Source organism: Pseudophryne corroboree, chromosome 1, assembly GCF_028390025.1.
Source record: "Pseudophryne corroboree isolate aPseCor3 chromosome 1, aPseCor3.hap2, whole genome shotgun sequence".
NCBI classification, from domain to species: Eukaryota; Metazoa; Chordata; class Amphibia; order Anura; family Myobatrachidae; genus Pseudophryne; species Pseudophryne corroboree.
Genome location: NC_086444.1, coordinates 406518057 through 406531540, shown reverse-complemented (window position 1 = coordinate 406531540; position 13484 = coordinate 406518057). Strand labels below are relative to the sequence as shown.

The window sequence follows — 13484 nt, the reverse complement described above, 5'->3', positions numbered from 1 at the left end:
GCTTGGAGGAGGGTCATAGGGGGAGGAGCCAGTGCACACCAGATAGTCCTAAAGCTTTCTTTAGATGTGCCCAGTCTCCTGCGGAGCCGCTAATCCCCATGGTCCTTTCGGAGTGCCCAGCATCCACTACGGACTACGAGAAATAGAATTATCGGTAAGTAAATTCTTATTTTTTCACGATTTTTTTCTTTTTTGGAACCTTTTCATACTTAACGATCCACGTGGACTACGATTGGAACGGTAATCTGTGCCGAGCGAAGCGGTAGCGGAGTGAAGGCACCATGCCCGAAGCATGGCGAGCCATGCGAGGGGACACGGTGCACTAATTGGGGTTCCTGGTCACTCTACGAAGAAAACACAAAAAAACAAAAAAAAAAACTCATGTCGACCTTTTTCCATGTCTACCTTGTCCATGTCTACCTTGTCCATGTCGACCTTTGGTCCATGTCAACCTTTTGTCCATGTCGACCTAAGGTTTGTCGACCAATTGGCGTCGACCTAAGGTTTGTCGACCTTTTTGCTGTCGATCCTGAGTCCCGGACCCAACTGTACTGTCTTATGCTAGGAGTTCAATGCATTGCTGCGTGTGGAACCCTGAAGAATTTTTATATTTGTGTGTTTACAATGTTCTGGTAAATGGATTTTCATGTACCCAGAGGTTACCTTCTGTTGGTGTACCTGGAGGGAGTGTCTCTTCTCTTCAGCAGCACTCTTGTTACTGTCTCCTCTCATATTACAGTAGAGAGAGAGAGAGCGAGACGAGGATTTCTTCCCCAGAGAAAGATTAAGAACTCCAACAGTAAAGGGGGGTACACACAGAGCGATGTTCACTTAGGGGGTCATTCCGAATTGATCGTAGCTGTGCTAAATTTAGCACAGCTACAATCATTGACACTGACATGCGGGGGGACTCTCAGCACAGGGCTAGTCCGCCCTGCATGTCAGTGCCGCCCCCCCCCCCCCCCCCCCCCGCAGAAGTGCAAAGGCATCGCACAGCGGCAATGCCTTTGCACTTCGAGAGTAGCTCCCGACCAGCGCAACTTTAGCGTGCTGGCCGGGAGCTACTCGTTGCTCCCCGGCCTTCAGCGGCTGCATGTGACATCATGCAGTTGCCGCGGCCCCCTCCCCCCAACTGTCCGGCCACGCTTGCGTTGGCCTGACCGCACACCCTAAACGGCGGCTTAATGCCGCCGTCCAGCCCCCTCCCGCACAGCGACCGGCTCTGCCTCAGAGGCAATCGCTAGGCAACGACGGCTGGCATGCCCCGGCGCACTGCAGCGTCGGCACATGCGCAGTTCCAACCCGATCGCTGCACTGCGAGAAACTGCAGCGAGCGATCGGGTCGGAATGACCCCCCTTAATTTCTAAGCAATCTGACTAGATTGCTTAGAAATTAAGAACACATCGCTCCATGTGTAGGGGTGCTGGCAACAGCGATGCGTGGCTCCGCGCTTCGCTATCGCCAGCTCTAGATTATGCATGCATACCCAATCTAGTGAGAGAGCTCATTTCACCGCAGAGTGAAATGAGAGGTCCCCCCTCGCTCAGCACATCGCGCTTTGCTGAGCGGGGGGGAGAGATGTGTTATGAGTGGTCTGTGATGGATCGCTCAGCACACACCTCTGGGAGAAATCTCCCATGTGTACCCCCCTTAAGGCTTAGGTTATCTTATCAATATATCAATTGCTGTTCTAGGGGGATAGCTAATTAGGCACGAGACGCAGCTAATTAGGGATTTTGTTTCACCTGCCTCAGGCAGGAGAAACCATATTTCCATAAACCAGGCGAAACCATATTTCCAGAAACTGAACCTGTGTGTTTTCGGGAGGAAAGCTGTTTTTTTGTTTTTATTTTATTTATTTTTTATGGCCGATCCAAATTGGATAGCCTGTAAAAACAAATACGTTTGTTGCACCTGATGTTTTTTCACCTTTAGTTCGATACCCCCCCTTAATTTCTCTGCACAAGTACTCTGGTGCATTGCTTGTGCTTTATCACTATGCCAGGCAATTCAACATGCAGCCCTTCAGTTGTTACAATGGTATCGCCCCTTATTGAACGTCTATATCAGTGGTGGCTAACCTGTGGCTCTTGAGCCTCATGCGGCTCTTTCTTTATTCAAATGTGGCTCCCGACACTCGAAGTCACGTGACCGCAACAGATCCAGAAACTTCTGCACTCCAGCCAGACAGGCAGCAGCACTACGGAGACTGAGAACTGAGAGAGCCAGATACTAGAGGTGAGACACCCACTGGCAAACAAAGGACAAAGGAGAGTGCTGGCAGGACTGACACATGAGGTAGCTGGCTGAAGTGACACAGTAGGGTATGTGGAAGTGGCTTTTTAAATGTATTTTATGTTGGATCTGGCTTTTTAAATGTATTTTATACCAGAGGCGTGGCCTAGCAGCCACAGGCCCGCACCCCATTTCTGCATGTGCGCCTGTGGCTTGATGTTGGCTCTTTGACGTGCCTAACAAGATTTTTTGGCTCTTTGTTTCTGACTGGTTGGCCACCCCTGGTCTATATCAACCATGTGAAAAATAAATTGCCCCCCCCCTCCCCCGCACCTTTTAGTTGCATAAACTGCAACCAAACACTTTCAGTAACTGGAGATCAGTCTTTAACATCGTTGTTGAGGAATTTTGGCTCCACTCTTCTTTGCAGAATTGCTTTAATTCATCCACATTGAAGGGTTTTCAAGAATAAACTGCCTGTTTATGGTCCTGAAGTTAGGACTGAACCATTCAGAGGTGGACTTGTTCTCATGCGTCACATAGTCTTGCTGTACAACTTAATTGCATTTGAGCTCCAGATCACTGACTGATGACTGGACATTCTCCCTCAGAATATTCTGGTAGGGAGCAGAATACGTGATTCTGCCAATTATAGCAAGTCACCCAGGTCCTGAAGCAGCAAGGTATCCCCACAGCATCACACTAACACCACCAAGTTTGATGTTAGTGTGAAATGCTGTTTTAGCTGTACACCAGATGTAATAGGACCCATAGCTCCCAAAACGTTGCAAAAGGCTTGGGGGTTATCAATGTGTTTTTATTTGTTACATATGAGATGAGCCTGTATGTTTCTCATGGTTAGAAAGAACCAAAACAAAGAAGTGTTGGTAAGTAGACTCTTTTTTGGGAGAACTCTAATTCAGAGGATGGCAATGTAATTTGTTACTGATAAAACCATTTTTATTAGGTAACACGTAAAATAAGAATTAAGGAGTATCTGCATTGAAAATTAAAAAGCTTTGCGAAAATATGAAAAAAAGATTATAAGTAATACGTGATATCCATATCACAATCTACCAATTGCCGGAAATTATGGCTTTGGTAACAAAATTCATTAATCATTGCACATTGTGACTCGTGTATTGTATGACCATAATTTATTCAGCAGATATCCATTGTGGATTGTGGTAAATGCAGAGAATTAAATCATAGGTCATATAAGAGTCCGGTACCCAATAGTATATGTATAGGTGACACTATATAGGGGAGTCAACTTATTGCAGTACCAGGGTGTTCAGAGGTGGTCTCCCATCCTAGTACTAGCTCGGCCTTTCACTGCTTAGCTTCCAAGGTCAGAAGAGATTGGGCATCTCCAGTGAGGTATGACCGCAAATGTCGTACTCACCCTATTGAGTCACCCAAGTGTGTGCAGCCAATTGGTTTAGTCACCTTGTGAGATGGCAGCCACAGTGAAATATGAGCATGGGTGATGGCCTGTTTTGTGGAAAAAAGTTTTTTTCAAAACACGCAATATCCACAATTAGGACTTGCCTATCACCGTTGCAAACCAATATTTTGAAAATTCAATTGCCCAATATTTTTGGTGCAGATGACACTATAGGGGAATCAAGTTATTGCGGTACCAGGGTGTTCAGAGGTCGTCACCCATCCTATTACTAACCCGGCCTTTCACTGCTTAGCTTCCAAGGTCAGAAGAGATTGGGCATTCCCAGTGAGGTATGACCGCAAATATTGTACTCACCCTTTTGAGTCATCCAGGTTCATGAGTATGTAACTGACATAATTGATATTTGTATGTCTATATGGTACAATGGTCAAGAAACATAAAATGAGATAATGTGCAGCCACCAGGCTTAGTTACCCTGTGACATATTATCAACCACAGACAATAATATACATATGAGTGAAGGCCTATTATGTGGGTAAAATTCCTGAACACCACACAATGTCCACAATTAGGACTTGCCTTTCACTCCTAGAAACGCCCAGAGGGCACCAGACCGGCCGTACCAAATTATACCGCTATATAAATGAAGGATATAATTGTACTGCACATCTTAAATGTAGCAGTAGGTTTTCAAAATAATAATTTGTGATAGTACACCCCTATGCACTTAACCAGATAATGGCTATAATGTGCCTTATGCCTGGAACCTATAATAAGTACTTGTATGATTATAGGAAAGCAGGCTGTGACTAGATGCTTGTAGATACTTAGCACAATTTCTTAGTTTGTTTGAGACTAATGAGCTTTAGGTTAATAGTATTTGCTGAAGTTTACCATTGATATATTTGTGAGTTTCAAATGGAGAGACACACAGTCATTGGTACGTATGAGTTATTGGTAGCTTGCTATTGATGTTTGTAGCAAGTATGGATGATCCCAGCTTTGTATACCTTATTGCTGAAGGAGAAAAAATAATACATTCCTTATGATCTTGCTAGTTGGAACAGTTTATCCAGTAATGCTTTTACCACAATATAATGATGACCAAGTGGCTGGAAGTAAAATATCACTGTTTCAGTTGCAATTGTGCATGGTTGTTTGCCATGCATATATAGCTCTATGAATGCTGGTTGCTCAGGGAAATTGGATTGATTGTGCTAACAAGCTTAATAATTAAAGTGCAGTTCACAAAGTACAGAGTGCGGGGTATACGATACCAGCTCCGGTGTTGCTGTCACTGCGGGACCCGCTTGTTGCTGTGCCCATGCTTCAAGGGCTGCAGCGGCGTGTGGCCGGAGTCTCCTCGTTCAGAAGACGGAGCTGTGCGGCCGTTGCCTGGTAACCGTCCTAGGGATTCCGGCTAGTGCGGTCACGTGTGCGCATCACGTGATCGCGATACTTCCTCCTTGTATGCTTGATCACAGGACGCTTTTTAATTTTCAATGCAGATACTCCTTAATTCTTATTTTACGTGTTACCTAATAAAAATGGTTTTATCAGTAACAAATTACATTGCCATCCTCTGAATTAGAGTGCTCCCAAAAAAGAGTCTACTTACCAACACTTCTTTGTTTTGGTTCTTTCTGACTGTCTAAATTTGACTCTGGGGAGCACCACTGAAAGCAACATTTATTGGGAATAGGATTAATTTTCCATATACCCCTAGTTGCTATATCTAGAAGCAATTCAGGGATAATTCAGTTTTTCAGAGGCTACTATTTATCAGATCGAGGACTTGTGCGGTTCCCAATATTTTTCTTTCTATAACTGTTTCTCATGGTTAGCAGTGGTTTTGGCTTTGCAACTCTCCTATGGATACCATTTTTTGCTCAGTTTCTTTCTTATTTTGGAATCATGAATGCTGACAGTAACCTAGGAGAGCAAGGCCTGCAATTTCTGTGACTTCCTGCTGAGTCGTTGATGCGATCTTGAAGGAAATCTGGTCACTCCTGAGAAGATTCACCAATGAATTAAGTTTTTGAGATAATAGCTTTCAGTGCGGTTCACTGGAGTCCCAGAGCCGTAAGCTGGGTACACACTAAGCAATATATTGGGCATTCCAGCGAATAGCCGATATATCACGAGCCCATCCACGGTTGTGTACACCCGATATGTCTATGAATAACGCCATACACAGACATATCGCAACGGCTGTGCAGCACAGCTGATGGCCAATGTATCTAAAGATATCATCTGGCTGTGTATACAGGTGGTTCGATTGCACACTTGCTGCAGGGGCTGACTTCACAACTGGGTGTGCTGACCAACACATTGAGTGGCTGATTGGTAAGTGTGTATAGTTACCTGAATCGGCCCTCTATCGACCCAGTGGTGGGTCCGCCGACATCTCTATCTGATGTGTACCCAGTCTTAGAAATGGGCTTATAACCCTTTCCAAATTGAATCACTGTCTAATCTCTTTTGGAATTTCTATTGTTTAGACCTTTAAGCCAACTCCTAAACACCAGCCATCACACCACATTGCTGTCAACTCCCTTCTCTCTCTCTCTTCTTTTCTTTCACTTCGCAGCTACCTGTTGTCTCCTCTCCTCCAGTGCCTCAGAGCATGCTGGGAAATGTTCTTCACTATAACCCTCCGGTTGTAGGGTATGATGCGTGGTGTACGCATCATACCCTACAACTGGAGGATTGTCGGGTTTTTGAACACATACAAAAACAGATATCATTTTTGGAGACAATTATTTAAATGACAAAAATGGATGGAGAAGATGTGTATAAGTGGAACTCCCTGCTTTGTCAGAGGTCCCACAGCATTTGTTTCCTGCAAACAGACTTCATTTTCCACTACCTCTGAGGTGCCCAAGATTGTGTTTATCATATATTTCTATTAGGATGCGTTCTGTATCTTCTCTTTTTCACAGAAGTGTATCTCTGTGTGCATATCCAGTGTGATACAGTGACATGTAATAAAGACAATCCAGATACCCAGTCACGGTGATTAATTCAAGACGAACAGTCAATGAATAGTACATAGGGAAAGTTTATATGAATGAAGTGGTCATCCAGGCGAAGGCATTTTGTTTTTTTAGCCATGCTCATTTTCTAGAGAATTTTCAGGGCCAGTTCCAAACACTGATCACAGAGAAAGCAAACAGTCTTGTTTTATACATGTGATGGGGTTGATTATTATCGGGATGCAAATGCACAAATACTAATTGCAAGAAATTGTAAGCTAGAGTTTTTGTATGAGTGTTTGACAATCAAAACGTTGACACTCAGACCGGGGACATTGCGAGGTCGAAGATTAAATGCCGACCTGTTAGTAATGTGATTTACAGCATTTTAACAGTCTGTATTACAACTTCAAACTAGAGATGAGCGGGTCCGGTTTTACTCGGATTTACTCAGGTATTTTGGGTTTTGCTTATTGGCTATCCAAAACGCGTGACATCCGTGATCCAATAAGATGCCGTTTCGAGCCCCAAGTAAATCCGAATAAAACTGAACCCGCACATCTCTACTGCAAACATTAAGTTAAAAACACTGTTAAAAATCACATTATTAGGCATTATGGCTTCGACATCACAATGTCCCAGTTCTCAGTGTCAACTGTTTGATAGTCCAACTGGTAGCTATATAGCGCCAGCTAGCTCTGTTTACCTAATATTGTGGGAGGCACACTGCATTGTACCATATACATAAATACAACATACATTAAAAATTATTTTCATTTAATATTTTAATCTCAAAATCAGCCTGTCGGTTAAAAATGTATTTATTTATTTTTAAATCTGTTCTCTGGCCAGGTCCAGCATGTCTGGACTACACCTTGTGAAGAAGGGACGAGAACAGAAGAAGCTGGACCTCCACCGAGACTTCACTGTTGCTTCTCCAGCTGAGTTTGTGACACGATTTGGCGGTAACCGCATTATCGAGAAGGTGTGTAAGATTTTTAAAAGAATTTAGGGAAAGTTCTGTGCTTTCCACTAGTATCATAGGTACCAGTTTAATCTCAGGTGTTGGGTTATTACTAGGGTTTGTCTGCACTGAGAGAGGTACATGTTATTCTCTAGCACTGAAAAGTGGCTTTACATAACCATTTATTTACACCATATCATTGTTTTGTTTTGGTATGCTATACTAAATCTATGAAACACACTGTTACCAAAAATACACATTTGAATATAAAAAACAAAAACAAAGCAACAAAGGGGTAATACAAAAGTTTAGGTGCTGAAGCTAAGAGTTCTAGCAAAACTGCTGTGATGAGAGAGCCTGCTATTTGGAATACAGTGCATCTAGAAAGTATTCACAGCACTTCACTTTTTCAACATTTTGTTATGTTACAGCCTTATTCCAAAATGGAATAAATTCATTTTTGTCATCAAAATTCTACACACAGTAATGACAACGTGAAAAAGTATTTTTTAGATTTTTGCAAATTTATTAAAAATAAAAAACTAAGAAATCACATGTACATAAGTATTCACAGCCTTTGCCATGAAGCTTAAGCTCAGGAGCATCCTGTTTCCACTGATCACCCTTGAGATGTTCCTACAGCTTAATTGGTCCACCTGTGGTAAAATCATTTTTTTCGGACATGATTTGGAAAGACACACACCTGTCTGTATAAGGTCGCACACTTGACAGTGCATGTCCGAGCACAAACCAAGCATGAAGTCAAAGGAATTGTCTGTAGACCTCCGAGACAGGGTTGTATTGAGGCACAAAAGGGTAGGGTACAGAAAAATATCTGCTGCTTTGAAGTCCCAGTGAGCACAGTGGCCTCCATCATCCGTAAATGGAAGAAGTTCTGAATCGTCATGACTCTTCCTAGAGCTGTCCGGCTGTTCTAAACTGAGCGATAATATAATACATAGTAGTGATGTCTTGTGTACATCTCTGATGGTGGGTGGTCTGCGCATGCACAGGAAGCCTTCGGCAGCATTAAAATTTTTACTTATCGCTGCGATGTCCAAAGACGCAGCAGCAATGTATTCTATGACCATCTCTGAATGAGAGAACAATATTATTTCTACTATATTGTCTCTCCTTTATAACAAATTTTACCTGTGCCTGAACAGAGAGAGTACTATATATTTCTCTAACGTCCTAGTGGATGCTGGGGATTCCGTCAGGACCATGGGGATTAGCGGCTCCGCAGGAGACAGGGCACAAAAATAAAGCTTTAGGATCAGGTGGTGTGCACTGGCTCCTCCCCCTATGACCCTCCTCCAAGCCTCAGTTAGGTTTTTGTGCCCGTCCGAGCAGGGTGCAATCTAGGTGGCTCTCCTAAAGAGCTGCTTAGAAAAAGTTTTTAGGTTTTTTATTTTCAGTGAGTCCTGCTGGCAACAGGCTCACTGCATCGAGGGACTTAGGGGAGAGAAGTCAACTCACCTGCGTGCAGGATGGATTGGCTTCTTAGGCTACTGGACACCATTAGCTCCAGAGGGATCGAACACAGGCCCAGCCATGGAGTCCGGTCCCGGAGCCGCGCCGCCGACCCCCCTTGCAGATGCCGAAGATGGAAGAGGTCCAGAAGCAGGCGGCAGAAGACTTTTCAGTCTTCCTGAGGTAGCGCACAGCACTGCAGCTGTGCGCCATTGTTGTCAGCACACTTCACACAGCGGTCACGGAGGGTGCAGGGCGCTGGGGGGGCGCCCTGGGCAGCAATGTATAATACCTTTTTATGGCTAAAAAATACATCACATATAGCCCTTGAGGCTATATGGATGTATTTAACCCCTGCCAGATCTCACAAACTCCGGAGAAGAGCCCGCCGAAATAGGGGGCGGGGCTTATTCTCCTCAGCACACAGCGCCATTTTCCTGCTCAGCTCCGCTGTGAGGAAGGCTCCCAGGACTCTCCCCTGCACTGCACTACAGAAACAGGGTAAAACAGAGAGGGGGGCACTTTTTTTGGCGATATTACTATATTTAAGCTGCTATAAGGATACAACACTTATATAGGGTTGTTCCCATATATATTATAGCGCTTGGGTGTGTGCTGGCAAACTCTCCCTCTGTCTCCCCAAAGGGCTAGTGGGGTCCTGTCTTCAATAGAGCATTCTCTGTGTGTCTGCTGTGTGTCGGTACGTGTGTGTCGACATGTATGAGGACGATGTTGGTGTGGAGGCAGAGCAATTGCCGGTAATGGTGATGTCACCCCCCAGGGAGTCGACACCGGAATGGATGGCTTTGTTTATGGAATTACGTGATAATGTCAGCACATTACAAAAATCAGTTGACGACATGAGACGGCCGGAAAACCAGTTAGTACCTGCCCAGGCGTCTCAGACACCGTCAGGGGCTGTAAAACGCCCTTTACCTCAGTCGGTCGACACAGACCCAGACACGGACACTGAATCTAGTGTCGACGGTGAAGAAACAAACGTATTTTCCAGTAGGGCCACACGTTATATGATCACGGCAATGAAGGAGGCTTTGCATATCTCTGATACTACAAGTACCACAAAAAGGGGTATTATGTGGGGGGTGAAAAAACTACCTGTAGTTTTTCCTGAATCAGAGGAATTGAATGATGTATGTGATGAAGCGTGGGTTAACCCAGATAGAAAAGTGCTAATTTCAAAAAAGTTATTGGCATTATACCCTTTCCCGCCAGAGGTTAGGGCGCGCTGGGAAACACCCCCTAAGGTGGATAAGGCGCTCACACGCTTATCAAAACAAGTGGCGTTACCGTCTCCTGATACGGCCGTCCTCAAGGATCCAGCTGATAGGAGGCTGGAAACTACCCTAAAAAGTATATACACACATACTGGTGTTATACTGCGACCAGCCATCGCCTCAGCCTGGATGTGCAGTGCTGGGGTGGTCTGGTCGGATTCCCTCACTGAAAATATTGATACCCTGGATAGGGACAGTATTTTACAGACTTTAGAGCAATTAAAGGATGCTTTTCTTTATATGCGAGATGCTCAGAGGGATATTTGCACTCTGGCATCGAGAGTAAGTGCGATGTCCATATCTGCCAGAAGAAGTTTATGGACACGACAGTGGTCAGGTGATGCGGATTCCAAACGGCATATGGAAGTATTGCCGTATAAAGGGGAGGAATTATTTGGCGTCAGTCTATCGGATTTGGTGGCCACGGCAACTGCCGGGAAATCCACCTTTTTACCTCAGACCCCCTCCCAACAGAAAAAGACACCGTCTTTTCAGCCGCAGTCCTTTCGGTCCTATAAGAAGCGGGCAAAAGGACAGTCATATCTGCCCCGAGGCAGAGGAAAGGGTAAGAGAGGGCAGCAAGCAGCTCCTTCCCAGGAACAGAAGCCCTCCGCGGGTTCTGCAAAGCCCTCAGCATGACGCTGGGGCTTTACAAGCGGACTCAGGAACGGTGGGGGGTCGACTCAAGAATTTCAGCGCGCAGTGGGCTTGCTCACAGGTGGACCCCTGGATCCTGCAGGTAGTATCTCAGGGTTACAGGTTGGAATTCGAGAAGTCTCCCCCTCGCCGGTTCCTAAAGTCTGCTTTGCCAACGTCTCCCTCAGACAGGGCGACGGTATTGGAAGCCATTCACAAGCTGTTTTCTCAGCAGGTGATAGTCAAGGTACCCCTCCTACAACAGGAAAAGGGGTATTACTCCACGCTATTTGTGGTACCGAAGCCGGACGGCTCGGTAAGACCTATTCTAAATCTGAAATCTTTGAACCTGTACATACAAAAATTCAAGTTCAAGATGGAATCACTCAGAGCAGTGATAGCGAATCTGGAAGAAGAGGACTTTATGGTGTCCCTGGACATAAAAGATGCTTACCTGCATGTCCCAATTTGCCCTTCACATCAAGGGTACCTCAGGTTCGTGGTGCAAAACTGTCATTATCAGTTTCAGACGCTGCCGTTTGGATTGTCCACGGCACCTCGGGTCTTTACCAAGGTAATGGCCGAAAGGATGATTCTTCTGCGAAGAAGAGGCGTATTAATTATCCCTTACTTGGACGATCTCCTGATAAGGGCAAGGTCCAGAGAACAGCTGGAGGACGGAGTAGCACTAACCCAAGTAGTGCTGCAACAACACGGGTGGATTCTGAATTTTCCAAAATCTCAGTTGACCCCGACAACACGTCTGCTGTTCCTGGGAATGATTCTGGACACGGTTCAGAAAAAGGTGTTTCTTCCGGAGGAGAAAGCCAAGGAGTTATCCGAACTTGTCAGGAACCTCCTAAAACCAGGAAAAGTGTCTGTGCATCAATGCACAAGAGTCCTGGGAAAGATGGTGGCTTCTTACGAAGCAATCCCATTCGGCAGATTCCACGCACGAACTTTTCAGTGGGATCTGCTGGACAAATGGTCCGGATCGCATCTGCAGATGCATCAGCGGATAACCTTATCGCCACGGACAAGGGTGTCTCTTCTGTGGTGGTTGCAGAGTGCTCATCTGTTAGAAGGCCGCAGATTCGGCATACAGGACTGGGTCCTGGTGACCACGGATGCCAGTCTGAGAGGCTGGGGAGCGGTCACACAGGGAAGAAACTTCCAGGGAGTATGGTCAAGCCTGGAGATGTCTCTTCACATAAATATACTGGAGCTAAGAGCGATTTACAATGCTCTAAGCCTGGCAAAACCCCTGCTTCAGGGTCAGCCGGTGTTGATCCAGTCGGACAACATCACGGCAGTCGCCCACGTAAACAGACAGGGCGGCACAAGAAGCAGGAGAGCAATGGCAGAAGCTGCAAGGATTCTTCGCTGGGCGGAAGATCATGTGATAGCACTGTCAGCAGTGTTCATTCCGGGAGTGGACAACTGGGAAGCAGACTTCCTCAGCAGACACGATCTACACCCGGGAGAGTGGGGACTTCATCCAGAAGTCTTCCACATGATTGTGAACCGTTGGGAAAAACCAAAGGTGGATATGATGGCGTCTCGCCTCAACAAAAAACTGGACAGGTATTGCGCCAGGTCAAGAGACCCTCAGGCAATAGCTGTGGACGCTCTGGTAACACCGTGGGTGTTCCAGTCAGTGTATGTGTTTCCTCCTCTGCCTCTCATACCCAAAGTACTGAGAATTATACGGCAAAGGGGAGTAAGAACGATACTCGTGGCTCCGGATTGGCCAAGAAGAACTTGGTACCCGGAACTTCAGGAGATGCTCACGGAAAATCCGTGGCCTCTACCTCTAAGACGGGACCTGATTCAGCAGGGACCGTGTCTATTCCAAGACTTACCGCGGCTGCGTTTGACGGCGTGGCGGTTGAACGCCGAATTCTAAGGGAAAAAGGCATTCCAGAAGAGGTCATTCCTACACTGGTTAAAGCCAGGAAGGAGGTGACTGCACAACATTATCACCGCATTTGGAGAAAATATGTTGCGTGGTGTGAGGCCAGGAAGGCCCCCACGGAGGAATTTCAATTGGGTCGATTCCTACATTTCCTGCAAACAGGATTGTCTATGGGCCTCAAGTTGGGGTCCATTAAGGTTCAAATTTCGGCCCTGTCGATTTTCTTCCAGAAAGAATTGGCTTCAGTTCCTGAAGTCCAGACTTTTGTAAAAGGAGTACTACATATACAGCCCCCGGTTGTGCCCCCAGTGGCTCCGTGGGACCTTAATGTAGTTTTGGATTTTCTCAAATCCCTTTGGTTTGAGCCACTCAAATCGGCGGATTTGAAATATCTTACATGGAAAGTAACCATGCTACTGGCCCTGGCTTCAGCCAGGAGAGTGTCAGAATTAGCGGCTTTATCGTATAAAAGCCCATATCTGATTTTCCATTCGGACAGGGCAGAACTGCGGACGCGTCCTCATTTTCTGCCTAAGGTGGTGTCAGCTTTTCACCTGAACCAGCCTATTGTGGTGCCTGCGG

General features: G+C 45.7%; 1 protein-coding gene and 2 pseudogenes across 11 annotated transcripts in view; 1 reads left to right on the top strand and 2 right to left on the bottom strand.

The window, feature by feature from the left end:
- The window catches only part of ACACB (acetyl-CoA carboxylase beta), a 469976-nt gene that overhangs the window by 176369 nt on the left and 280123 nt on the right, over nucleotides 1-13484 (top strand). For 9 of the 11 annotated variants that reach the window (XM_063913243.1, XM_063913244.1, XM_063913242.1 and 6 more), the window contains one exon: nucleotides 7472-7604. In XM_063913243.1, the coding sequence (XP_063769313.1) occupies nucleotides 7472-7604 (133 nt within the window). Of the gene's footprint in view, nucleotides 1-2144; nucleotides 2240-2304; nucleotides 2326-7471; nucleotides 7605-13484 lie in introns of those variants that run through there. The other 2 variants (XM_063913252.1, XM_063913253.1) reach the window with 2 other exon arrangements.
- Nucleotides 3511-3630, bottom strand: LOC134945148 (5S ribosomal RNA; annotated as a pseudogene).
- On the bottom strand, nucleotides 3868-3987 carry LOC134949613 (5S ribosomal RNA; annotated as a pseudogene).